The sequence below is a fragment of the Entelurus aequoreus genome, linkage group LG25, assembly GCF_033978785.1.
Source record: "Entelurus aequoreus isolate RoL-2023_Sb linkage group LG25, RoL_Eaeq_v1.1, whole genome shotgun sequence".
Lineage (NCBI taxonomy): Eukaryota > Metazoa > Chordata > Actinopteri > Syngnathiformes > Syngnathidae > Entelurus > Entelurus aequoreus.
The window spans coordinates 29,286,353-29,302,886 of record NC_084755.1 but is presented as its reverse complement, the minus strand read 5'-3'; the positions used below and the strand labels follow the sequence as shown (position 1 = coordinate 29,302,886).

At 38.1% G+C, this 16,534-nt stretch overlaps 1 protein-coding gene across 2 annotated transcripts in view; it reads right to left on the bottom strand.

Annotated features, from left to right (window-relative positions):
* Nucleotides 1-930: 930 nt before the first annotated feature.
* zgc:158403 (tetratricopeptide repeat protein 39A) overlaps nucleotides 931-16,534 on the bottom strand; it is a 70,848-nt gene continuing 55,244 nt past the window's right edge. For both annotated transcript variants that reach the window (XM_062036848.1, XM_062036849.1), the window contains exons 13-19: nucleotides 13,820-13,981; nucleotides 13,653-13,744; nucleotides 9,358-9,478; nucleotides 9,179-9,290; nucleotides 8,988-9,102; nucleotides 5,094-5,210; nucleotides 931-1,501 (exon numbers count right to left, since the gene is read on the bottom strand). In XM_062036848.1, the coding sequence (XP_061892832.1) occupies nucleotides 1,393-1,501; nucleotides 5,094-5,210; nucleotides 8,988-9,102; nucleotides 9,179-9,290; nucleotides 9,358-9,478; nucleotides 13,653-13,744; nucleotides 13,820-13,981 (828 nt within the window). In that variant the 3' untranslated portion in view covers nucleotides 931-1,392. The remainder of the gene's footprint in view (nucleotides 1,502-5,093; nucleotides 5,211-8,987; nucleotides 9,103-9,178; nucleotides 9,291-9,357; nucleotides 9,479-13,652; nucleotides 13,745-13,819; nucleotides 13,982-16,534) is intronic.

The following is a 16,534-nucleotide window of genomic DNA, read 5'->3' as shown; positions in this document are numbered from 1 at the left end:
TCTGATTACTGCTTTGCACACTCTTGGCATTCTCTCCATGAGCTTCAAGAGGTGGTCACCTGAAATGGTTTTCACTTCACAGGTGTGCTTGAAGCTCATGGAGAGAATGCCAAGAGTGTGCAAAGCAGTAATCAGAGCAAAGGGTGGCTATTTTGAAGGAACTAGAATATAAAACATGTTTTCAGTTATTTCACCTTTTTTTGTTTAAGTACATAACTCCACATGTGTTCATTCATAGTTTTGATGCCTTCAGTGACAATCTACAATGTAAATAGTCATGAAAATAAAGAAAACGCATTGAAATGAGATGGTGTGTCCAAACTTTTGGCCTCTACTGTATATATATATATATATATATAAAAAAAGAAATTTCTGAGGGATTTAAATCGTATTTCAAAGTATATGTGAGGAAGCAGGTTTTCATAAATATTTTTTCAGTGTTCATTATAGTTTGTGGACTCTGTGGACATTCGATTATAAGTATCTTCAAAGCTAATAAAGACAAAAGTCCCTTAAGTTTTTGTGTGAGCACATTTGGGATTATTTATTTCAAAAAAACTGTTTTAACTTACTTTGCTCTAATTTCTCAAATAATTTTAAGTCATAAGCATATAAAACATTTTGATCGGATAATGTCACAGATTTAAATGAGTAAAAAACAAACTAATGTTATGCAAAAGTATACTTATTCAACTGTGACATCAATTGATAAAAAGAGAGAATTTAGCAAGAAAAAAAAAGTAAATAATTATGTCCTATTGTCTAAAAAGTTAAATAATTTGACAGTAAAATTTTTAAATTTATCATGGAAAAATAAAACCTCTTAGGACAAACCTTGAATAATGGAGGAACACAACAAAACATATTGCCAAAAGACAGCAAGCATTTACTGAAAACACCAAAAATGTCAGCATTTTTCCCCCTGAGTGTTAAACAATCTTTTAAATTGTAGTCAGATCAATGTGCTTGATAAAAAAAACATTCTTTAGGGATGCAAATAACCCCTTAATCCTTTCGCTACAGTATGTTATCACACTACGTTTGATGGCCAGTTGAAGTCACCCAAATAGTGAAGTTACAATAAATCATTTACAGAGAGCCTTTAATCAGCTGTTGATTGGGATGTATTGTAAATGTACATGTAAACATTGTTCATACATGAAATGTCTCACAAGTCTGTTTTACACAAGTAAATGATGTCCTATCAATACAAATGTAACACTTTTCTACTGTTAGAAGCCCATCAGGCCACACCTTGATCAGATAATTGGTGGGGAAAAGACAAAGCCTGAATGGAAACCCAGCATTGATGAAAGGATAAGTTAAAACCTGGGCATTGGTTAAAAGACTAAAAAGGGATAATGAGGGTGTGTCTACTCAACCATCGTCTCACTACAGATGAGAGTCCTCGCCGTCCGCCGAGCCGGCCTTCAGTTTGGCCAGAGCGGCGTGTATCCGGAACTGTGTACGGGATTCCATGGAGTACTCCTTGTAGTTGTGTCTAGTAGTGGAAGAACAACATTACTTCATTTCTCAAGTTGAACAGTTTGTCGTTCATCTGTGACTACATCTCTAGTACAATTTATCACCCTTTAGACTCTTTTTTTATTGTACTCTAGCGTATTTTTCGGAGTATAAGTTGCTCCGGAGTATAAGTCGCACCGGTTGAAAATGCATAATAAAGAAGGAAAAAAACATATGTAAGTCGCACTGGAGTATAAGTCGCATTTTTTTGGGAAATTTATTTGATAAAACCGAACACCAAGAATAGACTTTTGAAAGGCAATTTAAAATAAATAAAGAATAGTGAACAACAGGCTGAATAAGTGTACGTTATATGAGGCATAAATAACCAACTGAGAACGTGCCTGGTATGTTAACGTAACATATTATGGTAAGAGTCATTCAAATAAACAATCTGTCACTCCTAATCGCTAAATCCCATGAAATCTTATACGTCTAGTCTCTTACGTGAATGAGCTAAATAATATTATTTGATATTTTACGGTAATGTGTTAATAATTTCACACATAAGTCGCTCCTAAGTATAAGTCGCACCCCCAGCCAAACTATGAAAAAAACTGCGACTTATAGTCCGAAAAATACGGTATTTAGGTTTTTATAAATATTTTTTCAGTGTTCATTATAGTTTAACCCTCCGTGGACATTCGATTTTAAGTATCTTCAAAGCTACTAAAGACAAAAGTCCCTTAAGTTTTTGTGTGAACACATTTGGGATTATTTAATTGAACTTTTTTTTTTTCTTACTTTGTACAGTGGCTTGTGGTTAGAGTGTCCGCCCTGAGTTCAAACCCCGGCCGAGTCATACCAAAGACTAAAAATGGGACCCATTGCCTCCTTGCTTGGCACTCAGCATCAAGGGTTGGAATTGGGGGTTAAATCACCAAAATGATTCCCGAGCGTGGCCACCTCTGCTGCTCACTGCTCCCCTCACCTCCCAGGGGGTGGAACAAGGGGATGGGTCAAATAGCGATCATCAATCTTCACCAAGACGTCACTTTCATCACTTGAATGACATTCACGGCACCCGAGGGTCTTGTAAGATGACGCTGGCTGCTGCCAGATCATTATTAAGAAAAAACGACCGACAGGAAGGCGAGAAACACTCTTTATTTCAAAAGACTCTCGTGCCGTACCTGCCGTCACAACTAAAGACCGACTGCACGGTTCCTGTCTTCACAATAAAAGCCGTGCTTCATCCTGCCTGCGCTAAATAAACAAGAGTCTCAGAAAAGCTAGCAAGCTACGGAGTTTGCCACCTATGTTTTTCTTGTAAAGTGTATAAAAAGGAGTATGGAAGCTGGACAAATAAGATGGCAAAAACCAATCCCTTTTTAATGTGGTATTGGACAGGAAGGAGGACTTTTTTTCTCCTCCATTTGAAAATGTGGACGTTGTCATCACTACTGTCTGATTCCAATCAATGCAAGTCATCAGAATCAGGTAATACACCAACTTATATTCTTGTCTTCATTAAAGAAAAAAATCTATATGTGTTAAACAGTGTTGGGACTTACAAAGTAACGCGTTCCTGTAACGCCGTTACTTTCGGCGGTAAATAGTAATCTAACGCGTTATTTTTTATATTCACTAACTCAGTTACCGTTACTACATGATGCGTTACTGCCTTATTTTACGTTATTTTTTATGTAGTATCGGCTAGAAACAGAAGATCTGAGTGTGTTTTATTGGAGAGCTGCGGAAGAGGCGACGGAGAAGAGGCGCGCTCTGTGTGTGTTTATGTGTGTGTGTGGGGAGGGGGGGCGTGTCTGTGTTCACTAAAAAAACGTCATGGCGAAGCCGAGTTTCTTAACATGGAGATATTCTCACTACTTTTCTTTTGTCGACCACAAAGAAAATCAATCAATCAATCAATGTTTATTTATATAGCCCTAAATCACAAGTGTCTCAAAGGGCTGTACAAGCCACAACGACATCCTCGGTACAGAGCCCACATACGGGCAAGGAAAACTCACCCCAGTGGGACGTCAATGTGAATGACTATGAGAAACCTTGGAGAGGACCGCCCCCCCCCCTCTAGGGGAGACCGAAAGCAATTGTGTCTTGGATCAAAGATCCCATCTACTGCCCAAAACAGCAATTCAAATCTGCTGAAACAGCTACAAAAGCAACATGCTTCGACGAAGCTAGTAAAGAGAGACACACTTCACCTCCTAAGCAACAGCGGCTGGGTTTAACGAGGCACTGCTAGCCAGGACAACATTGACAGAGCCATTGCAGCGTATGTGCTAGAAGACATGCAGGCTATTTCTACAGTGGAGTCACCTGCTTTCAAGCAGCTAATTAGCATTATACCGGGCGGCAAATGGCACCTGGACAGTGAGTACATAAAAATGGAAAGCGAGCTAAAGAAGACGCTCCAAACTCTGCCTCTGCTCATCATTCAGCACTGAAGGTACACACTCTGTCAATTCTCTTATATACTCTTTCATTCTAGACTTCTAGAGTGTTTCATTTTCACATCACTCTAAATGTATAGACTATAAAGTTCACAAACATAAAGAGGGATGCTAGTGGGCCAGGCCAATCTTTCCTTATCTCTAAACTAAAACTGGGGAAATGTGTAGAGTGTTCTGGGCTTCAGACATGATTTTATTTCAGAATTCCTTGAGAGAAAAACGCCTGGCTAGGGTTTGTGTATGTAAAGTTAAAGTTAAAGTACTTCCTTGGTTTACAGCTATGTTGTTATTATGCTGTTTGTTACTTATGTATGTTATGTTGCAGCTATTTAAAAGAGTTTTGTCAATTTGTTCTGGCCTGAAACAAATTGGCCCTTTGAAACATATCTTTGTCTTCGTGTGTTGTATGTAGACCACATTGCTTAGCAGAGTTCAGTGATGCAAATGCATGTCAAGTTGATCAACACATTGTATTATTCTCCAGTGCAATAACAGTACTGAAATGAAGGCTAAAAGGGCATTAAAGGGGGCATTAAAAAAAACACACATATATATATATATATATATATATATATATATATATATATATATATATATATATATATATATATATATATATATATATATATAAAAGTAACTAAATAGTTACTTTTCACAGTAACGCATTACTTTTTGGTGTAACTGAGTTAGTAACTGAGTTACTTTTGAAATAAAGTAACTAGTTACTAACAGTAACTAATCCAACACTGGTGTTAAACATGCTTGTATTATCATTAAACACATTTAACTTGTTAACAAAAACTTCTCTTTCATAAATAAATAAATGTAAATTATATATATGAATGAGGTAGATCCCTCCACTTGGTCAATTGAAAAGTAGCTCGCCTGCCATAAAACATACTCATCTTTGAAAAACTACAACAGGCAGAGAGCGCCCTCTGCTGGTTTTAGAGTGAAACTGCACCAGGACGCATGTTTTCCTTCTTTGTTCCACCAGTCTTGCAAAAAAAACTTCAATTTTCTACCCCAATTTAAACCTATATACACAGAGTAAGTAGTAGAATGTAAAGCCTGTATGGCAGGCAATGTGTGCACTTTGTAAAGCTCCTGTAGAAAAGACAATGCTTGTAAAAGGAGTCGGGAAAGACTTACTTGGCTTTGTGCAGGAGTTTGATGGCCTCGTCCCTTCTGCCTTGGTCAATGTAGAGCAGACTGAGCTCCACCATGGAGTTGGGAATGAGGTAGTGGTCGAACCTGAGCTTCTTCTCACTGAGCAAAGTCAAACCAAGTCATGGTATCGCACTGTACTTATTTCAAAAGAAACAAATACATGTCTAAAAACTCCTTATGCTTTGAAAACTTTTTGACACAAGAAAGTGAGTGATAATATAACGAGACAAGACGCAAAATGGCGCAATTTACAGATTTTTATTCGTTTGAACGAATCGGATTTGCGACGAAATTGGGCTGTTTGCGACCTGGGACACCAAAGAGCTTTGTAATCCTAAATAAACAAAACTGTTGAATAATTATTTATTGGTGTGCAAATCAAGCATTATTCAAATCAAATATAAATCAACTCAATCAATTTAGTAAAAATTGTCAGAGTGCACTGAGATTATAAGTACCGTATTTTCCGGACTATAAGCCGCAACTTTTTTCTTACGCTTTGGACTCTGCGGCTAATAAAATGGTGTGGCTAATTTAAGGATATCTAATTGTTTTGTACTCAACAAAAAGTTTTCATATCCAGAGGTGGGTAGTAACGCGCTACATTTACTCCGTTACATCTACTTGAGTAACTTTTGGGATAAATTGTACTTCTAAGAGTAGTTTTAATGCAACATACTTTTACTTTTATATTTATAGAGAAGAAACGCTACTTTTACTCCGCTCCATTTATCTACATTCAGCTCGCTACTCGCTACTGATTTTTATCGATCTGTTAATGCACGCTTTGTTTGTTTTGGTTTGTCAGACAGACCTTCAAAGTAGGATCTATCGCATGCCTGCGTTTCACCAATCAAATGCAGTCACTGGTGACGTTTGACTCCGTTTCACCAATCAAACAGAGCCAGGCGGTCACATGATTAACAAGCTTAAGCTTACATGAACTCAACGTCAAATTTGAGGAAGCACATCGCGGTAAGTAACGTTAGTAGATATTTTGGCTGTCACCATAGGCTGATGTTAGCTTCCCTGCTATGAATCACTGTCAAATGTACATCGTGTGGGGACATTTATTAATGCACTGCAGCCTCATAGACACACACACGCACACACACACACACGCATGCATAGAAACACCAATCAGTGTGTTCCCAGGTGCAGCCCACACCTATCAGTTTATGGTTTGCGTAAAGGCTAACTTGTTATTTTCCTTTGTAATCTCTGCCTACTGAGCCTATGGTGCTGTTAAGTTATTGTGGCTCAATTTGCCTTTATGGTTTTTATGTTAATGTATTATTATTTAATATATATTATTGTTTTAGTTGCTTAAGAGATATTCCTGGCTCTGAATCTGCTCATTGCACTTTTTTATGTTTTTGTGTATTATTTGTTGCCGTCATCATTAAACGAACAGGTTACTCATCAGTTACTCAGTACTTGAGTAGTTTTTTCACAACATACTTTTTACTTTTACTCAAGTAAATATTTGGGTGACTACTCCTTACTTTTACTTGAGTAATACATCTCTAAAGTAACAGTACTCTTACTTGAGTACAATTTCTGGCTACTCTACCCACCTCTGTTCATATCACACCAACAGACACTGAAAAGGTGTTTTATTGTTTGTGCTAAGGCGCCATCTTTTGGACGAGTTCACTCACTGCGGGTTAAAAATGTACTTCCTGTTTTGCGTCTTGAATCGGAAGTATATCCTTTTTCGTCCGTAGCATTTCTACTCGAAAGGATTCTTCATTCATCACGCCAAGCAACGTTTGTAAGTTTTACAATATAATTATAACTACAAACTTACTGAGCCGTCTTATGTGTGATGTCTGTAGGAGTGTTTTCATCCATATTTGTATGTGTTATCGCAATGTCGTCAAGCTAGCATCGTTAGCATTAGTAAATATATGCTAACACATTTTCCCTCCCGGGACTAAAAAGGGGGTGGGGGAGATTTCCACATGAAACTGTAATCATGTGAGCAGGCTACTGTGTAAACACATATTATCGTAATGTTACAAAAAATATTTTACACAGTGGTAACCCGTCACCGACCTCTTCTAAAGTTTTACGTATCGTTGTAGCAACCAACATTCCCCCTAAGGTACGCACAGCAAATCTATGCCACGCACAAAATCAAGTCCCATCTGAACTCTAAACAAAATAAACGCCTGTTTTGCTGCCAATGGAACTTGTGGAACTCTTATTTTTTTGTGATAGTGATTGTTTTGTTTCATCGGACATCACATGGACAAAGATAAGACCTTCTGGAGGAAAGTTCTGTGGTCAGATGAAACAAAAATGGAGCTGTTTGGCCACAATACCCAGCAATATGTTTGGAGGAGGAAAGGTGAGGACTTTAATCCCAGGAACACCATGTCTACCGTCAAGCATGGTGGTGGTAGTATTATGCTCTGGAACTGTTTTGCTGCCAATGGAACTGGTGCTTTACAGAGAGTAAATGGGACAATGGAAAAGGAGGTGTTACGGCTACTCTTGTGTTCCAAAAAGGTTCGAAAAAATAAAAATAAAGATAGAGTAGACCTGAGGAGGAGGTATTTGACTCACTAAATTCCTTAGTAAGCACTTGCGAAGATATTTCTAGATTCAAAATGATTATAATTTATTTTCACAAACAAAAAATGTTCTCCGTGGTTGACTTCAACATAATCAAGCACCTAGCTGTCCTGTCTTCCTAATCACAGGAGGAGGAAGTGGCTCACCAGGAGGAGCGTGAGCAGCTGAAAACAATCAGTCAATCATAATTCATCTAAAACATCCAATAATTCATCAACATCATCATTGGCATTATTTGATTTCATTGTCAAAACAATTAATAAAGATCGGTAGGTTGTGAGTTCAAACCCCGGCCGAGTCATACCAAAGACCATAAAAATGGGACCCATTGCCTCCCTGCTTGGCACTCAGCATCAAGGGTTGGAATTGGGGGTTAAATCACCAAAAATGATTCCAGTGCGCGGCCCCGCTGCTGCCCACTGCTCCCCTCACCTCCCAGGGGGTGATCAAGGGTGATGGGTCGAATGCAGAGAGTAATTTCGCCACACCTAGTGTGTGTGTGACAATCATTGGTACTTTAACTTTAACTTAACTTAATAAATAAATAATATAGATAGGCTCCAACAGGAGGATTACCTCCAAATTCTTCAGGACAACCTAAAATCATCAGCCCGGAGGTTGGGTCTTGGGCGCAGTTGGGTGTTCCAACAGGACAATGACCCCAAACACACGTCAAAAGTGGTAAAGGAATGGCTAAATCAGGCTAGAATGAAGGTTTTAGAATGGCCTTCCCAAAGTCCTGACTTAAACGCGTGGACAATGCTGAAGAAACAAGTCCATGTCAGAAAAGCAACAAATTTAGCTGAACTGCACCAATTTTGTCAAGAGGAGTGGTCAAAAATTCAAGCAGAAGCTTGCCAGAAGCTTGTGGATGGCTACCAAAAGCGCCTTATTGCAGTGAAACATGTAACCAAATATTAACATTGCTGTATGTATACTTTTGACCCAGCAGATTTGCTCACATTTTCAGTAGACCCATAATAAATTCATAAAAGAACCACATTTCATGAATGTTTTTTGTGACCAACAAGTATGTGCTCCAATCACTCTATCACAAAAAATAAGGAGTTGTAGAAATGACTGGAAACTCAAAACAGCCATGACATTATGTCCTTCACAAGTGTATGTAAACTTGTGACCAAGACTGTATGTCCATTTTGAGTAGAAAATCCACGCAACTGTGGTTACATAAGACCCCAGTTGTTAGCTCCTTGGGAGCGGTTTGTCAGGTTTCTGGTTGAGTGGCGAGGGGGAGTACACTACCGGTTATTTGTGAAAACAATGCCGCAACCTCACCTAGAACACACTCTTTGAAAGCATTCCTGAGCACCTTGGAGGAGACCCTGGTTTTTCAAACACATTCCCTTCAGCAGGTGGATCACGCAGCGGTCGTCCACTAAAAACTCTGTTCCTGTGGAGAGACAGCGAAAGACACGATAAGCAGGGGCGTCACATGTTGTGCGACGTTCAAGGGGATGTCGGATGACCTGGAGACTCCAACAGGCTGCGTTCAGCCTCCACCAGAGTCTGCATCATGCCTTCAGTTAGCTCTGGTCGTTTTCTGATCATACTAAAGCCGTTCCACATGTACATCATCTCCTGTAATGAAGCAGTGAATCCAGCTTGTTTTGGTTCACGACCAGAATGTGTGTTTGCGATGTCTTACCAGCACCGGCACTGTTAGCCTGACTGGGCAGTGCGCCTTGTAGCGGCGGGCTTTACGGATGGCAAACTTCTCAGTGGGCGGAGACTTCCCCGCTATCTTCTGCTTGAAGGCAGGCACTTGTCTAAATGTGTCGGAGAAGAAGACAGACAAATCATGTGTTGACGTTTGTGGCCACTGGGGGCAGTGCAACCCATTGCTCACCTCTAAAGACTCAAGAAAATATCTTCTACTACAGCACAGGTGTCAAACTCAAGACCCGGGGGCCACATCAATTTGTGTGGCCCCCGAAAGGGTGGAAATAATACGTGTTAATAAAGTACCTTATGTTTTCTTAATAAATGTATTACAAAATAAATGTACTGTGCGCAATCACATTTATTTACATTTTAATCATCTCTAATAATAACACAAAATATTATATCATACATTTCAAAACAATGTTTTTGTTCAAATAAAGATAAATACCGTACTCAAATATCTGCTTGACTAATGCAAAGCAAGTCATCCAAAATTTACAGTACATTTTTTTACAGTAAAATCCACTTTCAATATAGAGTACTACTAATACACTATACAACAAAACAACCATAGACTTTACAGTATAAAAAACCTGCATTAATTTTTACATGAAAAAAACAGTGGTACCGTTTTTCCATTCCGTTTAATTTAATTCCATGTACCGTATTTCTTTATTTTATATGCTGTAAAAAAAACCTGCAAATATTACGGTAAAATTGTGGCAACTGAACTGCCAGTTTTTTTTACAGCACAATCCAAAGATTTTGTTTGGTACGGCGTACCGTATTTTTCGGACTATAAGTCGCAGTTTTTTTCATACTTTGGCCGGGGGTGCGACTTATACTCGGGAGCGACTTATGTGTGAAATTATTAACACATTAGCGTAAAATATCAAATAATATTATTTAGCTCATTCACGTAAGAGACTAGACGTATAAGATTTCATGGGATTTAGCGATTAGGAGTGACAGATTGTTTGGTAAACGTATAGCATGTTCTATATGTTATAGTTATTTGAATGACTCTTACCATAATATGTTACGTTAACATAGCAGGCACGTTCTCAGTTGGTTATTTATGCCTCATATAACGTACACTTATTCAGCCTGTTGTTCACTATTCTTTATTTATTTTAAATTGCCTTTCAAATATTTATTCTTGGTGTTGGGTTTCATCAAATAAATTTCCCCCAAAAATGCGACTTATATATGTTTTTTTCCTTCTTTATTATGCATTTTCGGCCGGTGCGACTTATACTCCGGAGCGACTTATACACCGAAAAATACGGTACTGTGTGCAATCACATTTATTTACATTTTAATCATCTCTAATAATAACACAAAATATTATATCATACATTTCAAAACAATGTTTTTGTTCAAATAAAGATAAATACTCAAATATCTGCTTGACTAATGATTTCAAAGCAAGTCATCCAACAAACCGTTCATGTAAAGATTTTACAGTACATTTTTTTTTATAGTAAAATCCACTTTCGGTATGGAGTACTACTAATACACTATAAAACACAACAACCATAGCTTTTACAGTATAAAAAACCTGCATGAATTTTTCATGAAAAAAAAACGGTACCGTTTTTCCATTCCATTTAATTTAATTCCATGTATTTATTTATTTTATATACTTTTTTTTACAGCACAATCCAAAGATTTTGTTTGGTACGGCGTACCGTATTTTTCGGACTATAAGTCGCAGTTTTTTTCATAGTTTGGCCGGGGGTGCGACTTATACTCGGGAGCGACTTATGTGTGAAATTATTAACACATTACCGTAAAATATCAAATAATATTATTTAGCTCATTCACGTAAGAGACTAGACGTATAAGATTTCATGGGATTTAGCGATTAGGAGTGACAGATTGTTTGGTAAACGTATAGCATGTTCTATATGTTATAGTTATTTGAATGACTCTTACCATAATATGTTACGTTAACATACCAGGCACGTTCTCAGTTGGTTATTTATGCCCCATATAACGTACACTTATTCAGCCTGTTGTTCACTATTTTTTATTTATTTTAAATTGCCTTTCAAATGTCTATTCTTGTTGTTGGGTTTTATCAAATACATTTCCCCAAAAAATGCGACTTATACTCCAGTGCGACTTATATGTTTTTTTCCTTCTTTATTATGCATTTTCGGCCGGTGCGACTTATACTCCGGAGCGACTTATACTCCGAAAAATACGGTACTGTGTGCAATCACATTTATTTACATTTTAATCATCTGTAATAATAAAACAAAACATTATATCATACATTTCAAAACAATGTTTTTGTTCAAATAAAGATAAATACTCAAATATCTGCTTGACTAATGATTTCAAAGCAAGTCATGTAAAAATTATACAGTACTTTTTTTTTTTACAGTAAAACCACTTTCAATATAGCGTACTACTAATACACTATAAAACACAACAACCATAGACTTTACAGTATAAAAAACCTGCATTAATTTTTACATGGAAAAAAACTGTGGTACCGTTTTTCCATTCCATTTAATTTAATTCCATGTATTTATTTATTTTAGATGCTATAAAAAAAACCTGCAAATATTACGGTAAAATTGTGGCGACTTAACTGCCAGTTTTTTTTACAGCACAATCCAAAGATTTTGTTTGGTACGGCGTACATAAAAAAAGTAATCAAATACATAGACAATTATACACATGTTTTATATATACACGTTTATATTTATACTGTATATTATTCACTGTTAAAAGCGGCCCTCTGAGGGCAACCATAACTGCGATGTGGCCCTCAATGAAAACGAGTTTGACACGCCTGCGCTACGGGAACCCCTTTGTTCACCTGAAAATATTTTATAAAGGCCATACATCAATTAAAGAAATGTCCGATTCCTAGGGGTGTAACGGTACACAAAAATTTCGGTTCGGTGCGTACCTCGGTTTAGAGGTCACGGTTCGGTTCATTTTCGGTACAGTAAGAAAACAACAAAATATAAATATTTAGGTTATTTATTTACCAAATTTGCAAAATCTTCCACCAAAAATATTTTTCTTAGTGGAATATTTGATGTGAAGTAATGGGAACCTTGGATAGGTCAATAATTCATAATAACATTGATTTTGATTCAATATCATGTTTTGAGCAATGACAGTTTGAAAGAAAAAAAAAGCTTTGTTTTATTAGTCAACATTGCAACTTTTTCTAAATTACATTTAACCTTTAAGCTTTTTTATTTCACTTTTGTTATGTTTTTGTTTATTTTAATAGTATTTTTAGAGTGTGCCGTGGGCCTTTAAAACATTAGCTGTGGGCCGCAAATGGCCTCCGGGGCACACTTTTGACACCCCTGCTATAGATAATAAAAAATTAAATCTGATAAATCTATGGATAAAAAGCAGAGCCTGGCGACGCATGCGGGTTTATCATAACTCTCTCTCTCTCTCTGTCTCTGCCCCTCCCTCACCAATGCTGCTGCGCACCTTCACAATTTGTTTTGTTTTTAACCCCTTCTTAACCCTGAACGTACATTGAAAATACACGCAACCCTAACTCAAAATGCTGGACATTTGAGGCTTTTAAGAAACTTCGCCAGGACAGCCCCGCAAAAGAGGACATGTCCGGTGAAAAGACAACGTATGGTCACTATTGTAGCCCGTTAGCTGCTAGCATGCCATGTGTTGTGCCTCGGTGTGCATTGTTTACACAACGTGCAGTATGCTACTTAATATGTCCGTGTGGAAACTCGTTCGGTACACCTCTGAACCGAACCGAAACCCCCGTACCGAAATGGTTCAATACAAATACACGTACGGTTACACCCCTGCCGATTTCTAATCAAAATGTTGAATTTTCACTGCAAAAACCTACATAATGTTTAAATAAGCTAACTGGTCAAAACATAAGGTATTTTTTGATCAAGCACAATACATAAGGACAATAACTATCTTGGCATTCTCTTGATGAGCTTCCAGCACACCTGTGAAGTGAAAATCATTTCAGGAGACTACCTCTTGAAGCTCATCAAGAGAATGCCAAAAGTGTGCAAAGCAGTAATCAGAGCAAAAAGTGGCTATTTTGAAGAAACTAGAATATAAAACATGTTTTCAGTTATTTCACCTTTTTTTGTTAAGTACATAACTCCACATGTATTCATTCATAGTTTTGATGCCTTCAGTGCCAATCCACAATGTAAACAGTCATGAAAGTAAAGAAAACTTCTTGAATGAGAAGGTGTGTCCAAACTTTTGGTTTGGTCTTATCAAGCATAAGTAAACAGTCACATTCACCTAAAGAGGTCCACCTCATCCTCTCCAAAGGGCCTTGCCTCTTCCTTTGGAAGCATGCTGAGGTAAGCAGCTTTCATGTATATGTACATACCCTAGATGAAACACATTTTTTACACATATTTCCTTAACGCCAAATGATAATCCGCCCGGATTTGTAACGAGCGCACCTTGGACCACCGGCTCTCCTTGCTCAGCAGGTCTGCATAAAAGTAGGCCATCTTCCATGCTCGCTTATAGGTGAAGCACCACATCAGCTCCCAGTAGCACATGTGGTGGAACTGCTTCCATGCCTGCTGGGCCTTGCAGCCATCTTCAAATAGTGCCACTGCCTACGATGACAACCATGAGAACATGCATGAGCCACACTGGGTCGCTCAAAATACCACAATAAAAGCTGGCACCCGTGCTTCCGAGTCACCAACAAGCACAATCACATTCAAGTACAGGCAACAGAGTTAGATGGAATTGCGCAATCGGACAACATCGATTATAATATCTTAAAAGTAGGGGTGTCCCAATCAGAAATCGATAGAGGTGTAACGGTACACAAAAAATTCGGTTCGGTACATACCTCGGTTTAGAGGTCACGGTTCGGTTCATTTTCGGTACAGTAAGAAAACAACAAAATATACATTTTTTGGTTATTTATTTACCAAATTTGTAAACAATGGCATAACATACATATACACACAGGGTCCATTGCCAGGGTTAATGTGGTCAACATATATAAAATAAAAACTAAATAAGATAAGGCTCAGAATGGTTTCTTAACAAAACCTTTCTACATATAAAGTGCTTTGTTTGATTGATTGATTGATTGATTGATTGAAACTCTTATTGGTAGATTGCACAGTACAGTACATATTCCGTACAATTGCCCACTAAATGGTAACACCCGAATAAGTTTTTCAACTTGTTTAAGTCGGGGTCCACGTTAATCAACATTAAACTGCCTCAAGTTGTTGCTCAGATTAAATAAAATGACAAAACTTTTCTTCTACATATAAAAAGTGCAACATTAAACAGTTTCAAGTCAACTCAGCCTCAGATTAACTTTTGTTTCCCCCCCAGCCTGGCTAACTTGGCAGTAAGAGGATATATGGGCTCATTGTTCTTCCACCATAGAAGTGGGTCAAAATCTAGTTTTTAATGCAATATGGACTTATATCTGCTGCTATAAAAACATTTGTTATTGCTTTAGCCCTGCCTGACTCGCCGAGGAGAGGCTGCTTGAATGCGATGGTGACGCTTCAAATGGGTTAGCATGTGTTATGAGAGTAGCGTATGTGTGTGTGTGGCCCTTTAATATGTGACAGCATGTGAGTGTGTGGGCGAGAGAGGTGAGGGAGCGGTAGCGTGAGTGTGGGGAGTGGCTAGTGTTTTGTTGGATTGGCTGTGTGCAAGACCTCAATAAAGCCACGATTTGCAACTAACCGCCCGACTTGTCATTTACCCTGGAGTCCAAAGCTGTGGAGACCCACTCCCGGGTAGAGTGAAGGGTGTTGCCCCCGAGAATACATCGGCCCTGGAGGAGTGTCTCCCCTGCGCTCCTCGACTACGGTCTGGGAGCCGGAAGCAGGAAAGGTGCAACACATGTTTGACGTGTTGTCAGAAGCAGCTGCTGAACAATGTCAGCAAACCTCCGTCCTCCATTGTTGTATCGTGCAGCCAAAGTGCTCCCAAACGGGAGATCTTAACGAGGCAGGAGGGTCTTCCAGCTCTGGCTTTTACATGTTGTCCTAGCCCGGTCGCTGCTAGCATGTGTACTCGTTTGGTACACCTCCGAACCGAACCGAAACCCCCGTACCGAAACGGCTCAATACAAATACACGTACCGTTACACCCCTAGAAATCGATGATATAAATAAATAAATAAATAACAAGGGATTATATGGGCCTGCACCTAAGATCTCTGATAAACATGAAACAAACGGTTGGTCTTTTCTAGTATTTTAGTCATTTACAAAAAGGTTAACACGGTAGACTATTAGGAGCTAGCAGATACACGGCAGCTAAGCACACAATAGCGCACAAGCGAGTCATACGTAATAGGTGTCCTTAATTGAACGACATTGCAGTCTAAAACAGCACATTTGTTAAAATAAACAAATATCAAATACCGTATTTTTCGGATTATAAATCGCAGTTTTTTTCATAGTTTGGCCGGGGGTGCGATTTATACTCTGTAGCAACTTATGTGTGAAATTATTAACACATTAGCGTAAAATATCAAATAATATTATTTATCTCATTCACGTGAGAGACTAGACGTATATCAGCAATCGTCACACACACACACGTCAACCAATAAAAATTTGGCGGGGGCGGGTCATGGCAGAAGTGCATTGTGAAAAAAAAGATGCTACCTGCTACTACTTCCATACCTATGAAAATTGATGATTTCAACATTGGCGGTAATTTATAAAAACTGAGATTAGCGATTAGGAGTGACAGATTGTTTGGTAAACGTATAGCATGTTCTATATATTACAGTTATTTGAATGACTCTTACCATAATATGTTATGTTAACATACCAGACACGTTCTCAGTTGGTTATTTATGCGTCATATAACGTACACTTATTCAGCCTGTTGTTCACTATTCTTTATTTATTTTAAATTGCCTTTCAAATGTCTATTCTTGGTGTTGGGTTTTATCAAATAAATTTCCCCAAAAAATGTGATTTATACTCTAGTGCGACTTATATATGTTTTTTTTCTTCTTTATTATGCATTTTCGGCCGGTGCGATTTGTACTCCGGAGCGATTTATAATCCGAAAAATACGGTAATTAAAAGTGTTCGAGGCAGAAACGTATTAGAACAGTGTTTCTTAACCACAGAGCTCCATTGTTGGGCCGCCAAAATAAAGGTCTGTTTCTC